A 20,994-nucleotide genomic window follows, 5' to 3' on the forward strand; every position below is an offset into this window, starting at 1 on the left:
CATCTTATATTTTACTTCCTACCCGGCTCACTAGACATATGCATTCCCTATCATTTTGGCAAATTCAAACACCCTGTAATTATTACAAGTTGTCCTTCTATCCATCATACTCTGGAATTCTTTGCCGGCTGACATTGCTCAGGCACCTACCCTGGACCAGTTTAGGCAAGGGGTAACCAAGCTGGGCAAGTACTTCTGAGTGACCAGACTGTTTTTAATCCTTTTACTGTACATTTCGCCTTTTTACTAGCACTATCAGCTTTGTTTCAAATTCTCACAAATACATTATGTATTACTTTATTTTTCCTGTACATTCCTTCTTATGCACTGACGCGCACCTGCATGAAATACTCGCAAGGGTGTCATGCAGTATTTATAGATAGATAGATCTATTTTAAAGCAATTATTGGATTTACCTGTATTAAAAAATAAACATTGTCGACTGTGAGGTCAACTGCCACATTATCAAAGTTTATTAGTACTTAGTGGTCGCAACTTGACCGCGATGGTTGACCTTAGGCTGATTATTCATATCGATTATTTCCTTGTAGAAATAAGGGGTGCATATGGAATTAGTTTGTACACAGTGCAGTATCAAAGTATGTATAATTACGTTTGATCAGTTAAAACTTTCCAATACACTAATTTATATTCACACAAATTTATATTTCCATTTTCTCGTGCTGCTCGTGTTTAACGTACACTCTTTTTGTTGCCCCCGAAGGGAGGCATATTAGTTTTCAACTGTCCGTCCGTTAGTTCGTCACAACGTTAACTTTTAACGTTAACTTTTTGCATGAAGGCTCCCAGGACTTTCAAACTTCACATGCTAATAGTATTTATTGAGTACACGACCCCTACTGACTTTGAGGTCACCAGGTCAAAGGTCAAGGTCACAGGGGCCAACGTTAACGTTTTGCATGAAGGCATTTTACTCGTGAACCACAGCACCCAGGACCTTCAAACTTTACATGTTGATAGTACTTATTGAGTACACAACCCCTACTGACTTTGGGGTCACCAGGTCAAAGGTCAAGGTCATAGTGGCCAATGTTAACTTTTTGCATGAAGGCACTTTACTTACGAACCACTGCACCAAGGATCTTCAAACTACACATGCTAATAGTACTTATTGAGTACACGACCCCTATTGACTTTAGGGTCACCAGGTCAAAGGTCAAGGTCACCAGGTCAAAGGTCAAGGTGCTGCGGGGGCATTAGTCACCATTAGTGACAGCTCTTGTTCAATAATAGGTTGTACCTCATTATGTATTATAATACAAAGGTCAACCATCGGGGTTAAGTTGCGTCCACTGTATGTAATAAACAGATAAATATATTTGCGTCAGGAAATATGCACTCGTTTTAGAGCGGAAGAATATTGTTTTTCTAAAGTCGCGCAATATTTCCCGATGCAAAGCTAATAACCTATAACTATTTCGAATCATTCCACCGGGTATTCTGAACCAATATTGAAGTTATTCATTTCTACCTTTAGATGTCTACTGATAATGATATGTCACTTTTTTGTCCATTCAGATCACACAAAATAAACAGACTGATTGAAAAATAAGACAATAATGAACGTTGTACATATTTATTATTATAATTTTAACATAAAAAACAACTACTCAGTGTAACACATAATTATGATAATAGCAAAAAAGATCTTTTAATCAAGACATATTTTTACATGAATGAGATTTAAAAATAGCGGAATAGAATCAATAAACAGCTATTTAGCATAGAACATAAAAAAGAAAATGTATTATAATTCGGAATACACTATATATTTAATATAAATATATGTTTTTTTATAAATAAGTGTGTTAGGTATAATGTACTTCATGATCATGTATTATCAGCGCGTTTTGAAGAGAACAAGTCTGTATCTAAATAAATGTTTTTTTTTAATTTTTGCCGGAAGATCTGTTGTCAACAGCTGTAAATCGTTTACAGTGACCCCATTTCAGGCCGAACACCAAAATAGACTGTAGTTATTTCGTCACATTACAATAAAAATCTTTGAAAAAGTACAGTTTGCATATAACTGTGAAAACTTGGGTTTAGGAAGTAACAAGGGCTTGATTCATAGCATTTCTTGCTAGTTTGTATTTTAATGAAACATTCTTTTTGCTTTCGTTAAGAGTGTTAGGTTCGGCAGATTCTTTCCTGTATCATAATTATGCTAGTAACTTGATTGTGCGTGCGTGTGCGTGCGTGCGTGTGTGTGTGTTGTCAGTTATATAAACAATGGTATCTTCTTGTAGCAGTGAGCACAATGTCCAGCCTAATTGTGCTACCTCACTGGAATGTTTGAGTTGATACGTACCATCAGGCTGAAGAGTCGTAGAATTATAATCTTAGGTCAGAGTACCCAGCGAGGAAGCTGCTCGTACCATGTTTCGTGTTGTTGTTGTTGTTTTATTGTTTTTGTTTTATATTGTGAATGACGTGACCGGGGAGCGAACCAATAACCGTTCGCAGTCAAAGCGAGTGCTCTACCACTATGCTGTCGAGGCGGTTAGAAGGACAAGTTTCAGTTTATTCAAGAAGGAATTTCTATATTTTGAACCATCTGGAAAATTGTTCCTGAGTATTTTTTGTCATCATTTTTCTAAAATTATGTTGATAACAGTATTTAGATTTCATTACTTACAAACAGAAATTACGAAACACGTAGTCAAAGAATAAAATTGTGCTGTCTACTTGTTACCGCCTTTGTTACTAAGTAAAATTAATGCTATATAGAGTACATGTTATTTAATAATATTATTTATTTTAAATTTCAGAAAAAGAGTAGCAACAAATAATAATCCTTTTGTACTGCCACTCAAACGAAACGTTAACATAACACCTTACTTGGTAACAACAGTTAACTCACAATAGTACAACATCCAAACTACTGTATATTATATAGCTACAAACAGTCGTAAATAAATGATGAGTGTACAGCACACTGTGACATTGTCTTGCTCTGGACTTCCTTTGCAGTTAAACATGTTATACTAACTTTCCGATAGTTACTTTTACATTCACGTACACTGCATCCTATACACAAATTCTGAAACAAAAAGTCATTCATGTGAAATAGGTTGTAAGAAATATTAAGTCAACGATAATTAAAGTCATAACATGTGAAATAGCTTGTAAGAAATATTAAGTCAAGGATAATTAAAGTCACTACATGTGAAATAAGTTATAAGAAATATTAAAATAGAAAAAAAATAGAAACTTCACAGGTCGCTCAACATGATAAAAAACGAAAATGTTGCAGGCTCGGTTTGATTGAGCCTGTTCATGAACAGTAGTGGAAATGCATGCTACCGTCAACGCCCTCTAACCCTGGGTTGAGCAGAACTCAACATTTACACATGCTAAAAGTACAAAAAGCAATTTAGAGACATCCGCAGATGTATTCAAACGGCGATGAACATGTAACCTTCAATGATACACGTGTTGAGGCGTGTAATTCCACGAAGAGCGGCGTTTGGTCCCCAAGTAAAGTAAAGGATTTGCCCTAAACGAGAAAACAATGGGCAGAACTAAACAAACTGGAATTTAGGAAGGGGATCTGAGGTTATGGAGCCTGCGTATCACAGGAACTGTCAAAAGACAAAATTAAAAAGCAGGCACCATATCCAAGGGGTGATTATACAATACCCAAGGCTGTGAAAGCGGGAGCATTGGAACCACCCAGGCCGAAATGGTAATGTTGAGAAACTAAACAGTACCAATAACACGACATAAAAGTCGTGCCGAACGATCTGAGAAGATCGAAATATAACAGCCCTGATTGAATGTACGGGGAGACTTTTTACGGCCGCCACACGGCACAAACAACGCTGCTGTGATAATAAAATAGAAAAAAAGTAGAAACTTCACAGATCGCTCAACACGACAAAAACGAAAATGTTGCAGGCTCGGTTTGATTGAGCCTGTTCATGAACAGTAGTGGAAATGCATGCTACCGTCCCCGCCCTCTAGCCGCGGGTTGAGTCAACGATAATTAAAGTCATTACATGTGAAATAGGTTGTAAGAAATATTAAGTCAACGATAATTAAAGTCATTACATGTGAATCTGTACACAGAGACAAGACGTGATTTGGATACCACAGGCTTTATTACTTTTACGGAGGCTGTTCTCACACTCGGAGTAACTAGACGGTATGCATTATGCCAGTTTTTTTTTGTTTTTGTAGTTAAACATTCGAAAGTAAATGTCTCTGTAAAGACATTGCACGATTGTGAATTGCCCCAAACAATTTACATGACTAAGAGACGGTATATGAATTATCTTATAAAAGACAGCTTGCGATTTTCAAACGAACGCGTACGAGTACTGGTACGTTTAGGCACAAGTACATTCTTTTTAAGTTCTAGCTTCTTGCTGATTTTCTTATTGGCGAATGACGAATATAACCATGTAATTCAGGAAAAAGATGTTGTTTCGTTCCATTTGTACACTGAAATATATTTTATAAAAACAAACTGCTGCTAATAATGTTTCGGCTTGCTTACGAAGAAAAACCATAACTTAGACAATTAATGGGTCTTTGATGGAAACAAGTTTCCTCTTTGGTATAGCTGTAAGCCTGCTTAAGTTCGTACTTAACACACTGAATGATAGATGGCACAAACGAGCGGGCTGGCTTGACTGGCTAACTGACAAATATTTTACTTGACAGTTCATCAATCTTCTTATATTTATTCTGCTTCTTTCTTTTATTATTTATCATTTAGTCACGTGATAACTCAGTTAATCAGATACAAAGACTAGGTCACTGGTAAGTAAAAACTCAGAATGAACACACACGAAACATTTTACGAGTTCATTAGATACTACAGGTGACCTTTGCAATGGTATGTAAAATAGAATCATAACGCTATGTACTTTAATAACGTGTCAGTCAATGTCTTCTCGTTTTAAACTGGTAAAAGGTATTTCCTGAAGGAAGTACGCATGCCATAGAAATGCATTTCTCTTGCTTCACATAACCGCACACGTTACCGTACATGTATGTGTTTGAAATCGCAATTTAAACAACAGAAGAAACTGATGACAGTTTTAACTATTAAAACTAAAAGCATGAATACATGAATTTTGACATGTTAGGCAGAAACCTTACTTCTGTATAATGTGAAAATAATAATCAGCAACAAATTATCTAATATCACGTTAATATTAGATAAAAGAAATCGGGTGAAATTTACCATTAAGATCAATTTTTCCATCTCCATTTAAATCGGCGGATTCAATTAGTTCATCTATCAGAGTTTCGTCATTAGGGTCTTCTCCGCAGTCCTTTAATATTCCTGAATGTGAAATAGTCGCGGTTAAGGTAAAATGAGAAAGGGATACTCTATTCAAGAATCAACAGTACTATTTCATGTAAGTTTTTGCTACAAGAAATCCTAAGAGTTAAAGTTTTGCTAGAGGACTGGATCAACGGCCTGGTATTAGGCAATATTTCGATTTTGATAACAATAAAACTATTATAATATTGACCTTTAGCTCTTTACATTCCGTTACCATTGTATTCTTGCATAGTCTTGACAATACGGTTTAGTTCTTTAGGTTCAAACCCGCCCGCTTTGCTCAATAAGGAGAGCGCAGATCTATGAATCGCGGGATCGTGATTTCGATCTCCGGGCGCGGCGGATGTTCTCCGTGACGATTTGATAAAAGACATTGTGTCTGAAATCATTCGTTCTCCATCTCTGATTCATGTGGGGAAGTTGGCAGTTGCTTGCTTGCGGAGAACAGGTTTGTACTGTTGTACCCTTAAGTTCTTTACGTTCTATAACAATTTTTATTCTTGTTACAGTGGTAACAATACCCTTAAGTTCTTTACGTTCCATAACAATTGTTATTCTTGTTACACTGGTAACAGTACCTTTTAGTTCTTTACGTTCTATGTAACAATTGGTTTTCTTGTTACAGTGGTAACATTACCTTTAAATTTTTACGTTCTATGTAACAATTGTTATTCTTGTTACAGTGGTAATAATATCTTTAAGTTCTTTACGTTCTATAACAATTGTTATTCTTGTTATAGTGGTAACAGTACCTTTTAGTACTTTCTTTATATTCTTGTTATATTGTTTACAATACCTTTAAGTTCTTTACGTTCTATAACAATTGTTATTCTTGTTACAGTGGTAACAGTACCCTTAAGTTCTTTACGTTCTATAACAATTGTTATTCTTGTTACGGTGGTAACAGTACCTTTTAGTTCTTTATTGATATTTTTGTTATATTGTTTACAATACCTTTTAGTTCTTTACGTTCTATGTAACCATTTTTATCCTTATCATACCAGTCAAATGCTTCCCTAAGAATATCTTTTGGCTCCCCCTGTGCGCACTGCTTTTCCATGAATGAACAAAACTCTTCACAATCAATTTTCTTATCACCTAAAATATAAGTAAATGAAAAAGTAAAGGATTTGAAATCAATACATGATTTCATCTCTGTCATTAAAGGAGTATATTGTCATAAATTCTGACATAAACATAGAAAGCAATGTTTATACATGTGAACGAAAGATCAGCTATGGACGTTAAAGAGTGTAGAAACAGAAATTTAGTTTGATTTTGACGTTTGAGATTTCAATTTAGAGACAAGCCGATAAGGGAAATCAGCATATTTTTCTTAACCACTACCTGTTATAACTACTCAAATTGGCGTAGTCGTTGCGTGGTGGCCTGCCACATAGACGCCAGCGGTTCAATACTCCGACGAATATCATGTTTTGCAGTGAAAAATGTCGAGTGTAATTTTACTTATGTTTGATGTCTTTTTTGCTTTATAATGTCATGTACAAGTAAATTATAAAGTGTAATACAAAATTGAATAGAAAGAAAACCTACTTTGGAACAAATAGTCGGACGCCTATGCGTTGTAATGCGAACATGTTTAGTTATCATACTAATAGTCAAATCTATGTGACAACACATTTATTGCAAATTGCATTAGCATTCGCAACGAGCTATCTAAAACTGTGTCTGTTATTATTTTACTTGGTTGCCTATCTATGCTACCAAAGGGTGTTCTTATATATTTGAAAACAGTCTTAAAGTGGCTGTGTTGTTATACTTCTTTATTATCCTTGATCATGTATTCTATAATTTAGGTACGCTTTAGCCGGACGTAAAGGACGACACACACCTTTATTACTCGTGATCTGTTATTACTTTGCTTGGTTACGTTCTAGGTTTCAATCTTATATATTGATTAATTATTCGTTTTGAGAGTGAAGGAAACGATATGTGGATTATTGAATTTCTTTACCGTTCTTATCGGCATCTCTAATATACTCTTCCACCTCTTTATCAGTGGGGTTAGTTCCACAGACTCTCATCAAAGTCATGACTTCTTCCTTACATAGTTCCTCATTCTTGTTTGTATCAAATTCATGAAACAGTTCAATCCATCCTAAATAAAAACAATGAATAAGCTTCAAAACCACTTTGCCATGGAAATGCCTATATAGAATCTAGTATCAAAACAAACACGTTGCTTTTGTCAACTAAGTGCCAAAATATCTCAAAACGGATATAAATTTAAAAAAATAATCGAGCATGAATAAATCTTGCAAAATAAATGTTATGCAAAACGGAACTGAGAATTGCCTGTCTATAAATATATACAGTTCCTTGCTAGTTAGCCTTTTCACTTAATGCAACAAGGTCTATATTCATTAAATCAAGGACCAGTATAACTTGTTAAAAACGACTCTTTCAAAACAGTTTTATTTTAACCACCTTCTTATTGTCAACTGCATGATAAATGACATTATACTAGGACAAACTCTTGGACACTTCCTTGTACAATTATTAAGGCGTTAACAGCAACAATCGATATTCATTACTTCTAACGAAACTTGTATGAAAATAACAACAACTGACGTCGAGAAATATTGTTTGCCTCATAGTTAGGTTTGCCTTTACATTGGTTTAGTACATCTTCGGAATTCTTGGAATTCTGAAGTATACACCCTTGTCGCGTTAGCATCTGTATATAAATGAAAACGAGAATAATTCGGGTTGATCATGTTACCTGAGCCACATTTTTACGTATTAATTATATATCTATGAAAACTATAAAAGTCATACTTGTTCTATAAATATTTAGATTTCATTTTGATACTTAGATATTCATTTTAAAATTACTAAAATTACTTACTGTACCGCTGATCTGTAACCTGAGCCTGTAATATATATATATATATGATATATATTTGGATGCAAGGAAAACCTATTTTTGAAGTAAAAAATACAAGTTTTGTCGCTAATAATACGTTTAAGCATGTCAATATTATGTTTGGTTGTGATGTTGATTGTACAAACCGTCTGGTGTTACTCCAGCTGTAATCCTATTTTCAACTGTCATAATACTCGTAAACATTTGTTAAACACAATGATTTCATGGTTTTAATATCATCATATCTTACCAACAGTGTCCACTTATTAAATCATATGCTCGTTTTTATTTTCATAGATTTTCCTAATGATACTGGTTGTGTACAATATGTATACATTAATCATTTTCTTTAGGAAAATAATATTAGAAAGATTTTTACCATTTCAAACTTTCTTGCCACAGATGAACACTGTATTCCTAAAAGTCACTACCTCGTTCAATAAGTAAAGTATGATATATTGGCTATAATCCGCTTTGCAATAATTTATTGGAAATCAATTAAAATATTCATGAAAGCTGTGGATGTCAGTAAACAGAGATGGTACAATATTCAATTACTTAAGATTTCTACAAGATGCGTTGGTATAAATGCCGCTGAGTTCAAGTAACAAAACTTACATCTACAATAAGATCTTATAAGAAAATTCTTTTGAAACATGGGACGCACATAAGCATATGTCTTATACTCGGTTTGTTTTTTCGTTTGGGGCAAACCCATTACTTTATCTGGGGACCAAACGCCGCTTTTCATGGAATTACACGCCACAACCCGTGTATCACTGAAGGTTCCATGTGCACCGCCGTTTAAAAACATCTGCGGATGTCTCTAAATTGCGTTTTGTACTTTTAGCATGTGTAAATATTGAGTTCTGCTCAACCCGGGGCTAGAGGGCGTGGACGGTAGCATGCATTTCCACTACCGTCCATGAACAGACTCAATCAAACCGAACCTTCAACATTTTCGTTTTTTATCGTGTTGAGCGACCTGTGACGTTTCCACTTTTTTATTTGGTTGTGAAATCATGCAAAGTGCGCACGGTTGCCAGCACAAATGTAGTGGGAACTCTGTCTTAAACTCATATTGAATGGACTACACGATTCCAAAGAATCACATGGCGTTTTAGTAATAGAAACACTCTCTAAGCACAGAATGCCTTTTTACAGCCGCTACACGAAAGTTAAAAGTTGCTGTTTTGTAGATTTTGAAACTTTAAGAAGATCCTTTTAAAGCATTAATCATAATAAAATGAAATAATAACAGACTCTTTTTTATTGTGTCATCTGACACGTTGTTAGGAGGTGTAACTCCCCTGATGTCCATAGCACCGGCTAAAGTGAAACCCTGTCATAAATGAAAATTCTGTGGACTCCAAAAAGGATCAGACTGAGTCCAAAGGGCTAGACAAATAACAACACCCAAACAGTGTTTTTACACTAATGCAAATGCAGTGGGCATATCGTCATAAGACGTGAAATACCGTATAAGTTATATCTAGATTAGTGTAAATCTTCAGACTTTGTGCTTTAATAATACAATGCCCAAATGGACCTAATTTGCTTATCTGAGAAGGACCATGACTTAAATCTTGCTTCTGATCAGGTTTGATGAGCATCCATTAAGCAGTAAATTAAAAGCTAATTAGAAAGATCCTCTATTTGTTTACTGTGGCAGTTCCTAAAATTGGCCCAGCAGAACCATTTGAAAAAATTTTGAAAGAGGTCAGTACTAGGGTGTTACAAACCAGGTTTTGTGATTGTCCATGAAACAGTTCATGAGAAGAAAAGTTTTAAGGTTTTTCTAGCTTAAGCTCTGGTAGTTATAAAATCCGTTAAGCGGACCCATTTGAATACTGTAAACCTACAATTTTTCGCGGGTAGTATATTTCCGTGAAATTAAAAAGCCGCCAATAACTCTGATCTAACAAAAAACGCGAAAGATTTTACCTTCAGCTTAAATAGATGGCTATAAAATGGTTCTGTGCTTACATATATCTGGATATTAATAATTCACATTCCAGTACCATAATTGTATTACATGAGTGCACAAATCCATATTATTTCAATTAATTGACAAGTAACTTACTTATGAAGCAACAGCATTTCAATATCGATCCGTCAGGCAAACAGGGGATAAAAACAAAAGCAATATTCATCTATTGAACAACATATACATGTAATTTACAGTCGGCAGCTAATATGATATATTATTTGAAAGTAAAATATTGTGCTAAGTATGGATTAATCGCCTATTTAAATGGCAAACAAATGACAGTGTAATTACAGCAATTTACTGACTGCCCATAATTGGGTGTGTGAATAACCGTTGATGTGGATGAAAAAGATTAGGTTGCATTTATTTATAATAGATGGGTACAATAAAACTGAACGTTTTCGAGAATACTATAAATGCAACTATGCAGTGATACTTACCTTATTATACTAAATATGTTTACTTACGATTTAATTTTCGCGAGATTCGCGATGGATATTATTCCGCGAAGATTTGTATCCTCGAAAATGTCCACGTTTTGAAAAACGCGAAATATAGTATCCGCGAACATTTCAGGATTTACAGTACATCTGAGACAGAACCTTATTAAATGCTATATACCAAGTTTTGCAATGACCTTTCAAGTGTTTCGCGAGAAAGAGTTGTTTTAAGATTTTAGATCTAGCGGCCCCTAAAATCAAACAAGTGGAACAATTTGAAAAGATGCTAAAGAGCAAGTTAAAAGATTATCCATGAAGCGGTTCATGAGCGTTTAGAGATTTTTCTATTAATAGCTCTCACAGACACTTGACTTAGTCAAGCAGAACCTTTTGAAAATTTTGAGAGGGAGGACCGTACAAAGATACTACAGACCAAGATATGTGTGATCCATCGGTCCAAATGGAGAAGTCCTTTTTCAGTTTATTTTGTATTTATAGCTTTGGTGGCCCTTGAAATATGATAAGCGGAACCATTTGACCAAAAGTGAGAGAGTCCTTTACAAGGATGCTACAGGCCAAGCTTGGTGATAATTCTGAGAAGAACTGTCTAAAGTTTGTTTTCTATTTATAGCTTTGGTGGCCCCTTAAGTCAGTCGAGCGGAACCATTTGAAAGCAAAACTTGAGGAAGGACCTTATAAGGATGCTATATACCAAGAATGGTGATGATCCATTTAGCAGTTCATCTCAAAAGTTCGTTTTCACTTTTTTTGTATTCTTAGCTTTGGCGGCCTTTTATATCACTTGAACCATATTTGAGAGAAGGTCTTACAAGGATGCTACATAAGACCCGAATTATTTCTGCCGAATTTCACATTATAGAAATACTCATATACCTTTCTATAAATAACAATAAGAAGCCGTTGAAAATGACCACTGATGGATCAATGTACAGTCATGCCTCACGCGCCGTTATTACAATGGCCACGCGTAACAGGAAAGTCCGCGCGTATTTATGTCAACGTCATTCAGCAACATCAGTACGACGGTGAGAGGATCCTGAACCCTTTTTATACAAGAATTAAAGCTGTTGATTGCTTTATGGTTGTAAAAAGCCAAACAATTTTATGCATGCAAGTCTGAGGGAAGTAAGAAAACTATAAAACACAAATAAATGGTGTTCTTTTGTCAGAATATCCATGTTCCATAGTCATACAATTAAGTTAACAAAAATAAGGAAAACCTATAGTTCTGAACTGTTCTTAGACTATTCCCTGAAACTAATTGTAAGCAGGTGTCTGTATATCTTTATAACGAACTCACTTTACCTTGTCACGCTCTTACTTGGTAGATTTGCAGACGGGAATGTACAATGACGTACTATCCATTTCAATTCTAATTTTGTTTTAGAAAATATGATCAGCCTGTTACCGTAAAGCGAGATATATTAACATACATGTACCTGTTATGTTATATATGAGAAATATGTGCCAGTTAGTTCAAAGACTTTTATTTTACTCAAGGGACAAGCCTCCATATCTTTGTTAAAATTTTAGAAATTGTTTCGTCGGACCCCTTAAGGGTTTTTCTAAAAATGGTTGCTTCGTGTATGTGCGCATGTTTGTGTGTGCTAGACTGTGCACGTCCACGTGTGTGTAAGGTGCGTGCATGAGTGCGAGGTGGAGGTGGAACTGAGGTGCTAGTCGTGTGTACGTCCACGTGCTGTGTATTGCAGTTTGGGAGGCTGCAGTTTTGGAACGTTGTATTCCCTGTTGCATATTCATCCATGCTTTTTAACTTCCTAGACAAAACCAGACTTGTACATTTTACGAAACTAGAAAAATGTACATTGAATAAATTTCACTGAATAAAATAAAATGTATCATAAAGCGCCGATACCAGATATTGTTTTGGTGGTGATTGACCATTTCCTTGATGCAGAAAGAAAATAGAATGCAAATACTCAAGAAATGAAGTAACAGAATGAAACCACTACCATGTCTTACAAACGGTCTGGATCCAGGCAGAATGCCATGAAGATTTTGTGTATACAGGATATCAAATACAGGAAAGGGAGGATATGCAATAAGCAATCGGACGTGAAACGGATCAATATTTTTCCATTATTTATAAAGCGTTTATGTTTCCATTAAAATATGAAATGGTTGATAACTAAGAAGATCAAGAGGGAGTCAAAACAATTCTTAGAGACACAACACAACCTAGTGACACATATCCCTCTCACGTTTTGAAAATCATTCTGACAATACAGGTATGATAAAGCTATACAAGATTCCAAGCGGACAATTTAGGATCTTCCTGAATACATGCATGTTTTAACTTAATCTGCAACCTTATTCGGGCAATTCTCTTTTCATTTGAGTTTAAAACATAGGCAATGGTTATTTTCCACAATACAAACAGAAGGTGGTCTAAACTTACCAAATAGATCATACACTGTATATACTGCTTCAATAAAATATTTAAATTTTAAACTTATTATTTTGGCCTAATATGTATCATTGTCAATGTGTAACCAAATATCGTCTTTTTTAATGTTTTAAGCAAATCATGTATAATTACCATCACTGAAATAAAAAAGAATAGTTATTATGTGGAGGGTCTTTAAATAGACGATAGAATAGACAGCTGGCCATGGTGCTGAATTAAAGTCAAAATTGATTGGTATTTGTCATACATGGAAGCTATATTGAACGCTTGGCTAAAGAAGTGAACTATGAACTAGTTGTAGCTCATCCAATTCAAGGGAAATAGTTATTTGATGCTTAATAAATGATTAATACATCATTAAACACAGTAGGCGGTAAATTCCAAGGCATAGTGAAGGCATGGACAGCGATAAAATAAGTATAAGAACCAAAAACACTTCATTACTATTTGTTGGCATTTATCAAAAAAACATGGACAATTCTGTCCGAGTACATGCAGGACGAAATAATTATTCATCCAAATACACGTATACGAGCTCATATCAATAGGGTCATTAATAACTTAGTATAGGACCAACTAAATTCCATTTCCTCAGTGGATTGTCTACCGAATTAGATTTCAGTAAAAAGTAAATAATGTAATATCAATGCAGTATAGGAATGGTATGACGGACTACGCCCTGCATTTCATAAACATTTCATGATACAACATCATTTCAATAATTATCACACAAATATATATTACCACGAAAAATTGCCCTTAAAGTTTGAGGGCATTCACTGTTACTAACATTATACATCAGGAAAAACATAGTTGGAATATCTGCAATTCCAATTAATTGTACTGTCCGAAACAATTCCCCACTCTCAACTCTACAAAGCAAAAATAGTGGGCATGTGAGTTGTAATGTCTTACACGTCGTCCGTCAAAATCTCGAATGACTAGAAGAAACCGTTAGGCCCTATACACTCGTTACTTAAATCAGAACACGAGAAAGACATCCATTACTAGAACAATCAAATATAAACAAAATACATTTAAGGAGAGAGTTTCAAATAAGCCTACAGCTTCCAACTCAATTCTGTATGCATTTTTATATATGTACATATTGTAACTGAATTGTGATAAAAAATATTGTTTAAACCAAACAAAATACAATTATGATTTCTTTCACTGCATTCACAAGGGGCAGGACGTGAAGTGGTTGCACACTTGGTTCAAGCGAGCGAAATGGTCGCAAACTTACAAAATGGCGGATATTTACTGACATCTTCGCGTGTTCGCTTGCTTTTTATCAGGTAAGTGAGTTTCTATGGTATTCTGAACTCTACGGGTATGTGCATGCACTAGTTCCATGTCTACGTCACACTTGGTTTTGCATTTCAGCGTCGTAGACATCAAATTCTCGAAGTTATTGAAGTTATAAAATGGTCATGTCAATGTTTTGATATTTGAAATGCGTCGTTTGTTGCCTATTTTTTCATTCTAATGATCAAACTAGCCTGTTTTGGGACCCTTAAACGTGACAAAACAACTCATTGTGAAGAACTCTATAAAAGTTTGGTTCTGCATGTATTCAGGGGTAGTGCTATACCCAAATAAATAGTGTTCAAGCTCTTATTTGTCGCACACTTGCACTTCAAGCAATTTCGGACGCAAACTTTTTCTGGAAAAATAGTGTCCAACTCTCGGAAAATGTTTATTGTGAAACACGCTGTGTTTATCCTGTTGAAAATAGGTCTAAAACATGTAATTTGTGGCAGCAGACAGACTGGAATGTAATAATTCTATTTCCAGTCACGTATAAATACGTTTGAGCACTAAACAGAGGCTTATTTTTTTAACTTTCTATGATTTTGGACCAAACATTCGCACTTGAGGTGATGATTAAAATCTGGGGCTGGTCAAATTCCGTATTACTGTACTGATAAAGACATGAAGTCACAATGGACTTGTTAAATCCGTGACATTTTAAATGAAGCTGTGATCATTTTCATTTTCTGCGCGTTCAAACATTTTCTAGACTCTTGTAAAACACTGGAAAAAAATGTAAAAATTGCACATAAGATGACATTTTTGACCGAGAAGCGGACAAAGGGAGGTATCAGTAAAACGTAAATACTCCATTTACAAATATTATTTCGTAATGGAACTGCGCAGAATGTTTTACTAAAGATTTTCTGAGAAATAAATGTATGAATTGCCGAAAGTAAATAAAATATAGTTACCCTTATTATTTAATTTGGTAAAAAATGTGCTTCCGTAGTGTTGGAAAAGTCCCTAATAAATAGACCCTAATTGTTTTACCGTTTTCCATTTTAAAGCATATGCGCGTAAGTGGGCATTATTTCACACTTGAAATGTATTTTACATAAGAAGACACTTTTTCGCATATATTCAAGTTGTTTACTTAAAAACGAAAGTAGGACATGTATTATGCGGCAATATAAGGTTATCTAACCAGTTGGCTTGCATTTCACTGCATAATTTTTGACATCCCTTTTTCTTTTCGATTTCTTGTAACAAAGATGTTTATCCTGTTGAAAATAGGTCTATAACGGAGTGCAAATCTATCAACTTTATCAAAAGTGATCTGAAGATGCTGAATTTTATATGAAACAAAGAACTTTTTTTTCTTGGTATATAGCCTACAAAATTTGGCAGAAATGACATCATAGTTATCATCATAGTTATCTCTCTTTGTTACACAGATGCGCAGGCTGGTTTTAATCCATGCTTGTCGTAAACGCACTATGTTGGTTTTCTCGAGGCACGGCTCATATATATTATAATCAGTTTTTGTACAAAAATCAATTTGCACATGTTACAGTAAACAAAAATTTAACAATGACTATATTACAGTTACAATGAGGAAGCACAATATCATATTATATGTAATGTCAAGGGTAATGCAGACATTATGTAACATATTAATTGATATATCAATGTCAAATACAACTTACATGTAATTCAAATATCAATGTGAAAAGGTCACATACGACACAAATGTACAGAAACAAATGTAAATAAAAGAAATATTCCTACATAGATTTAATTGATACTAACAATGTATTTATTTTAGCATTGCAAAAAAGTCTGCCATTTTTGTTTTCTTTTTAATGTTAGTAAGCAACCGGCAACTATATTTTTAATTTTTACAACTTTTGAATTTTGTTATTAAGTTGAAGGATGAATACGTTATCTAGATTCAGAGAGTGGTTTAACACTTTTAGGCTTAAAACGTTCAAAAATGTAATGAAACATAAACCTATACTTATTTACTTTAGTGTAAGTAGGAATCAAGCTTTGAATCACGTGAACAGTAAGTTTATTTAAAAAAATGAACCCCTTTCAACATTATTCAGTATACATGTACTCAAAATTATACATTAGTATATACGTATAATGTTACTTTAGGTGTTGTTTACTATTTTTTCGGCTCGAATATTCACAGACTAATCTGCTTACCCAAGCGCCGGTGTAATGAAGTATTTCGACCCCCATAGAATAATGACCCCCCGGTCATTATTCTATAGAAAAAGGGACCCCCGGTCATAGAATTATGACCTCCAGATCATAGTACTATGACTCCCCCACGTGAAGTAAACTGAACCTCACGAAGAATATTGACTCCCATAAAAAAACGACCCCCTGTCATTTGGTCAAATTTAGTGATAACTCATGTATCTAAGGCCTAATTGCTGCATTTTATGCCCCCACTCGGGGGAGGGGGGCATATAGATTTGCCCTTGTCCGTCCGTCCTTCCGTTTGACCATTAGCCCCAGATACCATCACTTGACACAGAAATCAGAGCATTCCGCAACGGGAAAAGGGATTCTATTTCTAGACGCTGTATCTTGGTGTATACATTTTTTTTTCAGGAAAATAACAATTCACAATACGTTCACAAAACACACCAGTGTCAATTATCCCTGCAAACTTCGGTATGAAGTAATTCTTCAGAAGAAAACTGCACAAGAAACTGCTAGCATAGAACTTAGTACTAATAGAAGTTGCAATACTTAGCAGTGGCAGTAAAGTACGGTAGCGGCAACAATAGAAAGTAGTAGTAGTAGTAGTAGTAGAAGTAGTAGTAGTAGTAGTAGTAGTGGCAGTGGTGAGTACGGTAGTGGCAGTAGCAGCAGCAGCAGCAGCAGCAGCAGAGGAATAAGTGACAGCAACAACAGCAGCAGGAGAAGAAGAGGTAGATGTACAAGACGTATTAGTGGAAGCAGGTATAGTAGTATCAGTAGTAGCAGTTGTAGTAGTAGTAGTAGAAGTAGTAGTAGTAGTAGAAGAAGAAGAAGAAGTACATGTAGTAATAGCAATAGAAGTAGCGGCACCAGTAGTAGTAGTACAATCAAAATGTTAACTATTGGCAATGGAGGGTATTAGAGTTGTAGATCTAGTAAAATTGTCCGTTAGGTTTGGTGGGGATCACTTTTTAATAGATATTATCGTCGAAAGTCTTTTTAGGAGCCGGTGCTTTACACGGAAAGAGTAACTTTTTTAAATAGAATAATGTCCGGGAATCGATATTGTATGAGAGTTCGAATGTAGTAATTTCGGCAGTGAGTGTTTTACATGGAATGAGTCACTTTTTCTATAGAATAATTACCGGGGTCGTTATTCTATGAGATTCGAAGGGAGTCATCTTTAGGGAGTCAGTATTTTACTTTGAGGGGTCAGTTTATCTATAGAATAATGACCGGGGGGTCGTTATTCTATAGAGTTTTCAAAGGGAGTCAGTTTTTTATAAGGGGAGTCAATATTTTACAGGAAAGGAGTCACATTTTCTATAGAATAATGACCGGGGGTCGTTATTCAATGGGGGTCGAAATAATTCATTACACCGGCACCGGCGTTTTGCGTAAATGCGGCAAGATTCCAGTTACAATTCTTGTATTTGATTTAAAGTAAATAATTGATCCTCAGTGAGTCATCAAAATTACTGAAATAACTAAGTAAGATAACTCTTATTGAATCCCCTTTTAATACTGTTCTCTTAAGACTTTTGCATAAAGCCACTGTAGCCCATAACAGCAAAAGGTATTAGATTGAAACTTAACACAGCTCTCTTTTTCAGGTTAGAGAATTAAGTGAATGTTGTGTCTCCCAGTTATCATTACAGCTGAAATTACAATTTCTTTGGCAATACGTACTATTACACTTGAAAAGTAAGTGTTCACTGACTATTTTGTACGAATAGCCGAGCTGGCTGCTTCACTAATAACTCTGTTTTGTTTTGTTATCCCCTTGTTAAGTCTCCTTTAATAAGTCTAGTCACGTGATCAAGATACATAATGTGTTCAGAGGGCTGAGCGCGAAACTGTTGTAACTGTATATGAATAAAGAACAAGATACAATAGTTTCGCGCTCAGCCCTCGATTAATTTATTGTTTTTTTCGTTTTGTTTGTTGTTTTTGTGGCAATTATTGTATGCTTATCTCTGAAACATTTGGAATACATTAACTTTATCAATTAAAAATAAAGATCTTTTTATATATAAAAAAAAAAAAAAAAAAAAAAAAAAAACATAAGTAGAGCATTTAATGTTGATACAGAAAAAACACATATTTATATATCACCAGTGATGTAATAACATGAACGCATACGTTATGCTACATTGCCATGATACATGTACAAAATCATATATCAGTCTGAAGATATAATTGTATGTTAAACGTTTTGAGTTCATTAGAAGAGACTAAAGTACAATTATTGTTGTTGTTTATTCACCTGCATTGAGTCAGTGTTGCACGATCACAATACGGACAGGAAACAAGATGCATGCGAAATACTTCTTTAAGGACATTGCAGCATAGTTCATATTTTGTTTCCGAAACATGCATCGTCAACTTTAATTATCTTATAAGATATATGTACATACGTATAGCAAAATAATGAATACATAAATACCGACACTTAAACACATGAACGTTTTAAAATTAAAAATTTTCAGGAGAGCAGAACTGAGATAAATGTTTAACTGTAGTTACCACAAGACAAAACTCAAGTGTATACATACGTCAAGCGGAGCGAAGTACCCGTATGCTATCACCTCAAGGGCGAATGTTTGGTCCAAAATCATAGAAAGTTAAAAAATAAACCTCTGTTTACTGCTCAAACGTATTTATACGTGACTGGAAATAGAGCCATTACATTCCAGTATGTCTGCTGCCACTTCGAGAAAATTACATGATTTGCCTCTTCAGCGAGTTGCACAATAAACATTTTCCGAGAGTTGGACACTATTATTCCAGAAAAAAGTTTGCGTCCGAAATTGTTTGAAGTGCAAGTGTGCGACAAATAAGAGCTTGAACAATATTTATTTGGGTATAGAACTACCCCTAAAAACATGCAAAACCAAACTTTTATAGAGTTCTTCACAATGAGTTGTTTTGTAACGTTTAAGGGTCCCAAAACAGGCTAGTTTGATCATTAGAATGAAAAAATAGGCAATAAACGACGCATTTCAAATATCAAAACATTGACATGACCATTTTATAACTTCAATAACTTCGAGAATTTGATGTCTACGACGCTGAAATGCAAAACCGAGTGTGACGTAGACATGGAACTAGTGCATGCACATACCCGTAGAGTTCAGAATACCATAGAAACTCACTTACCTGATAAAAAAGCAAGCGAACACGCGAAGATGTCAGTAAATATCCGCCATTTTGTAAGTTTGCGACCATTTCGCTCGCTTGAACCAAGTGTGCAACCACTTCTCGTCCTGCCCCTTGATTCAGACCTAAATAGTTTGGTACGTTAACTACCAAAGTCTAACAGAAAAAACAACTCGGCGCAAAATAGAATCTCAACTTAAAAATAAGACGAAAGCTTTCTTATTTTTAGAGAAAGTACATTTTTCTTTCCAAAATTTAGCTCAAACTGTCACAAATTGACATACGGGCCTTATTTTATCTGTAGTGTAAATGCAGGTATTGCATCATCTTTTTGTAAATTTTTGAGTTATTGAGGTAAATGTCAGATTTCATGCATAAAATACCTCTAATGTTTTTCTGTATTTCATAACATAAATTTCCACGTAAATTTCATTAAATTCTGTTCAGTAATAAGAAAGTTGATATTTTATAAACTTCAGTAATTCGTGATTTTATCCCCAAAACCACTATAATGGGCCTCAAATTGTCAATTTCAATTCGCGCCAAAGTAGTCAGATTTCCCGGCTATATCGTGAATCCCGTGAAAATGACAATAGTCATAGCTCACGGCTTAGCCGTGAATCCCATGAAAATTAGTATTTGGCGGGACATTACCCTTTAAATAGACTGGACTAGATATGCCTTGCGCACACCACCTTCCGACATTATAGACGAATCTATGTCTGAATTATTTTCTTGCTAGAAATTTATGCTCGATCGAGGTAAGAAATTTATATGTTAGATTTTTGTATGATTTTTGCATTACGATTTTTATTTGGTAAATTTTTGTTCATTCTACAGAATTCTGTAACATTTACTTTTCGGCACATGATTTTGGCTAGTTTCGGTATGTCAGGATAATTTATTAAATTTTTCAGACTTTTGTAAATTATTTAGAAAGAGGAGTCTAAACGTTTCGTTTATATAAGATGTTAGATTTATACTGAAATTTGTAACATGATAATTGTAAGGCACTGTTTCAAAAACTTATGTCAAACATTTTGTTAATTATGGAACGACATTACTGCATTGTATGGTTATGTATAAATCTATATGGCAAGTCTAGTGCCATGTTTGTAATATATTATTGTAATATGAAATTGTGTGCCAGACTATTGCATACACATACAATGTCCGTTTTAGTGTATGGCATTTGATATTATATGGATGCCAACTATCATATAACGTTTGATTTACATTGAATTTTGTTAATTTGTAGTTGTAAATAATAGCGGC

At 34.7% G+C, this 20,994-nt stretch overlaps 1 protein-coding gene across 1 annotated transcript; it reads right to left on the reverse strand.

Moving 5' to 3' along the window:
- Window positions 1-1,610: 1,610 nt before the first annotated feature.
- Window positions 1,611-8,396, reverse strand: LOC128548059 (uncharacterized). Its single transcript, XM_053522407.1, has 5 exons — window positions 8,354-8,396; window positions 7,296-7,439; window positions 6,275-6,418; window positions 5,216-5,317; window positions 1,611-3,064 (listed from the first exon to the last, which is right to left on the reverse strand). The coding sequence occupies exons 1-5, from the start codon at window positions 8,394-8,396 to the stop codon at window positions 3,036-3,038; spliced, it is 462 nt and encodes a 153-aa protein (XP_053378382.1). The 3' UTR covers window positions 1,611-3,035.
- Between the last annotated feature and the right edge of the window lie 12,598 nt (window positions 8,397-20,994).

This window comes from Mercenaria mercenaria, chromosome 1, assembly GCF_021730395.1.
Source record: "Mercenaria mercenaria strain notata chromosome 1, MADL_Memer_1, whole genome shotgun sequence".
NCBI classification, from domain to species: Eukaryota; Metazoa; Mollusca; class Bivalvia; order Venerida; family Veneridae; genus Mercenaria; species Mercenaria mercenaria.

Excerpts from the sequence above, each read along its gene's own strand:
- LOC128548059 (XM_053522407.1), bottom strand. The coding sequence starts at position 8,396 with ATGACAGTTGAAAATAGGATTACAGCTGGAGTAACACCAGACG. Across the intron at positions 7,440-8,353 it reads AGCTGGAGTAACACCAGACG|GATGGATTGAACTGTTTCAT; the intron begins GTTTGTACAATC and ends GTTTTTATTTAG. Across the intron at positions 6,419-7,295 it reads TAGAGATGCCGATAAGAACG|GTGATAAGAAAATTGATTGT; the intron begins GTAAAGAAATTC and ends CTTATATTTTAG.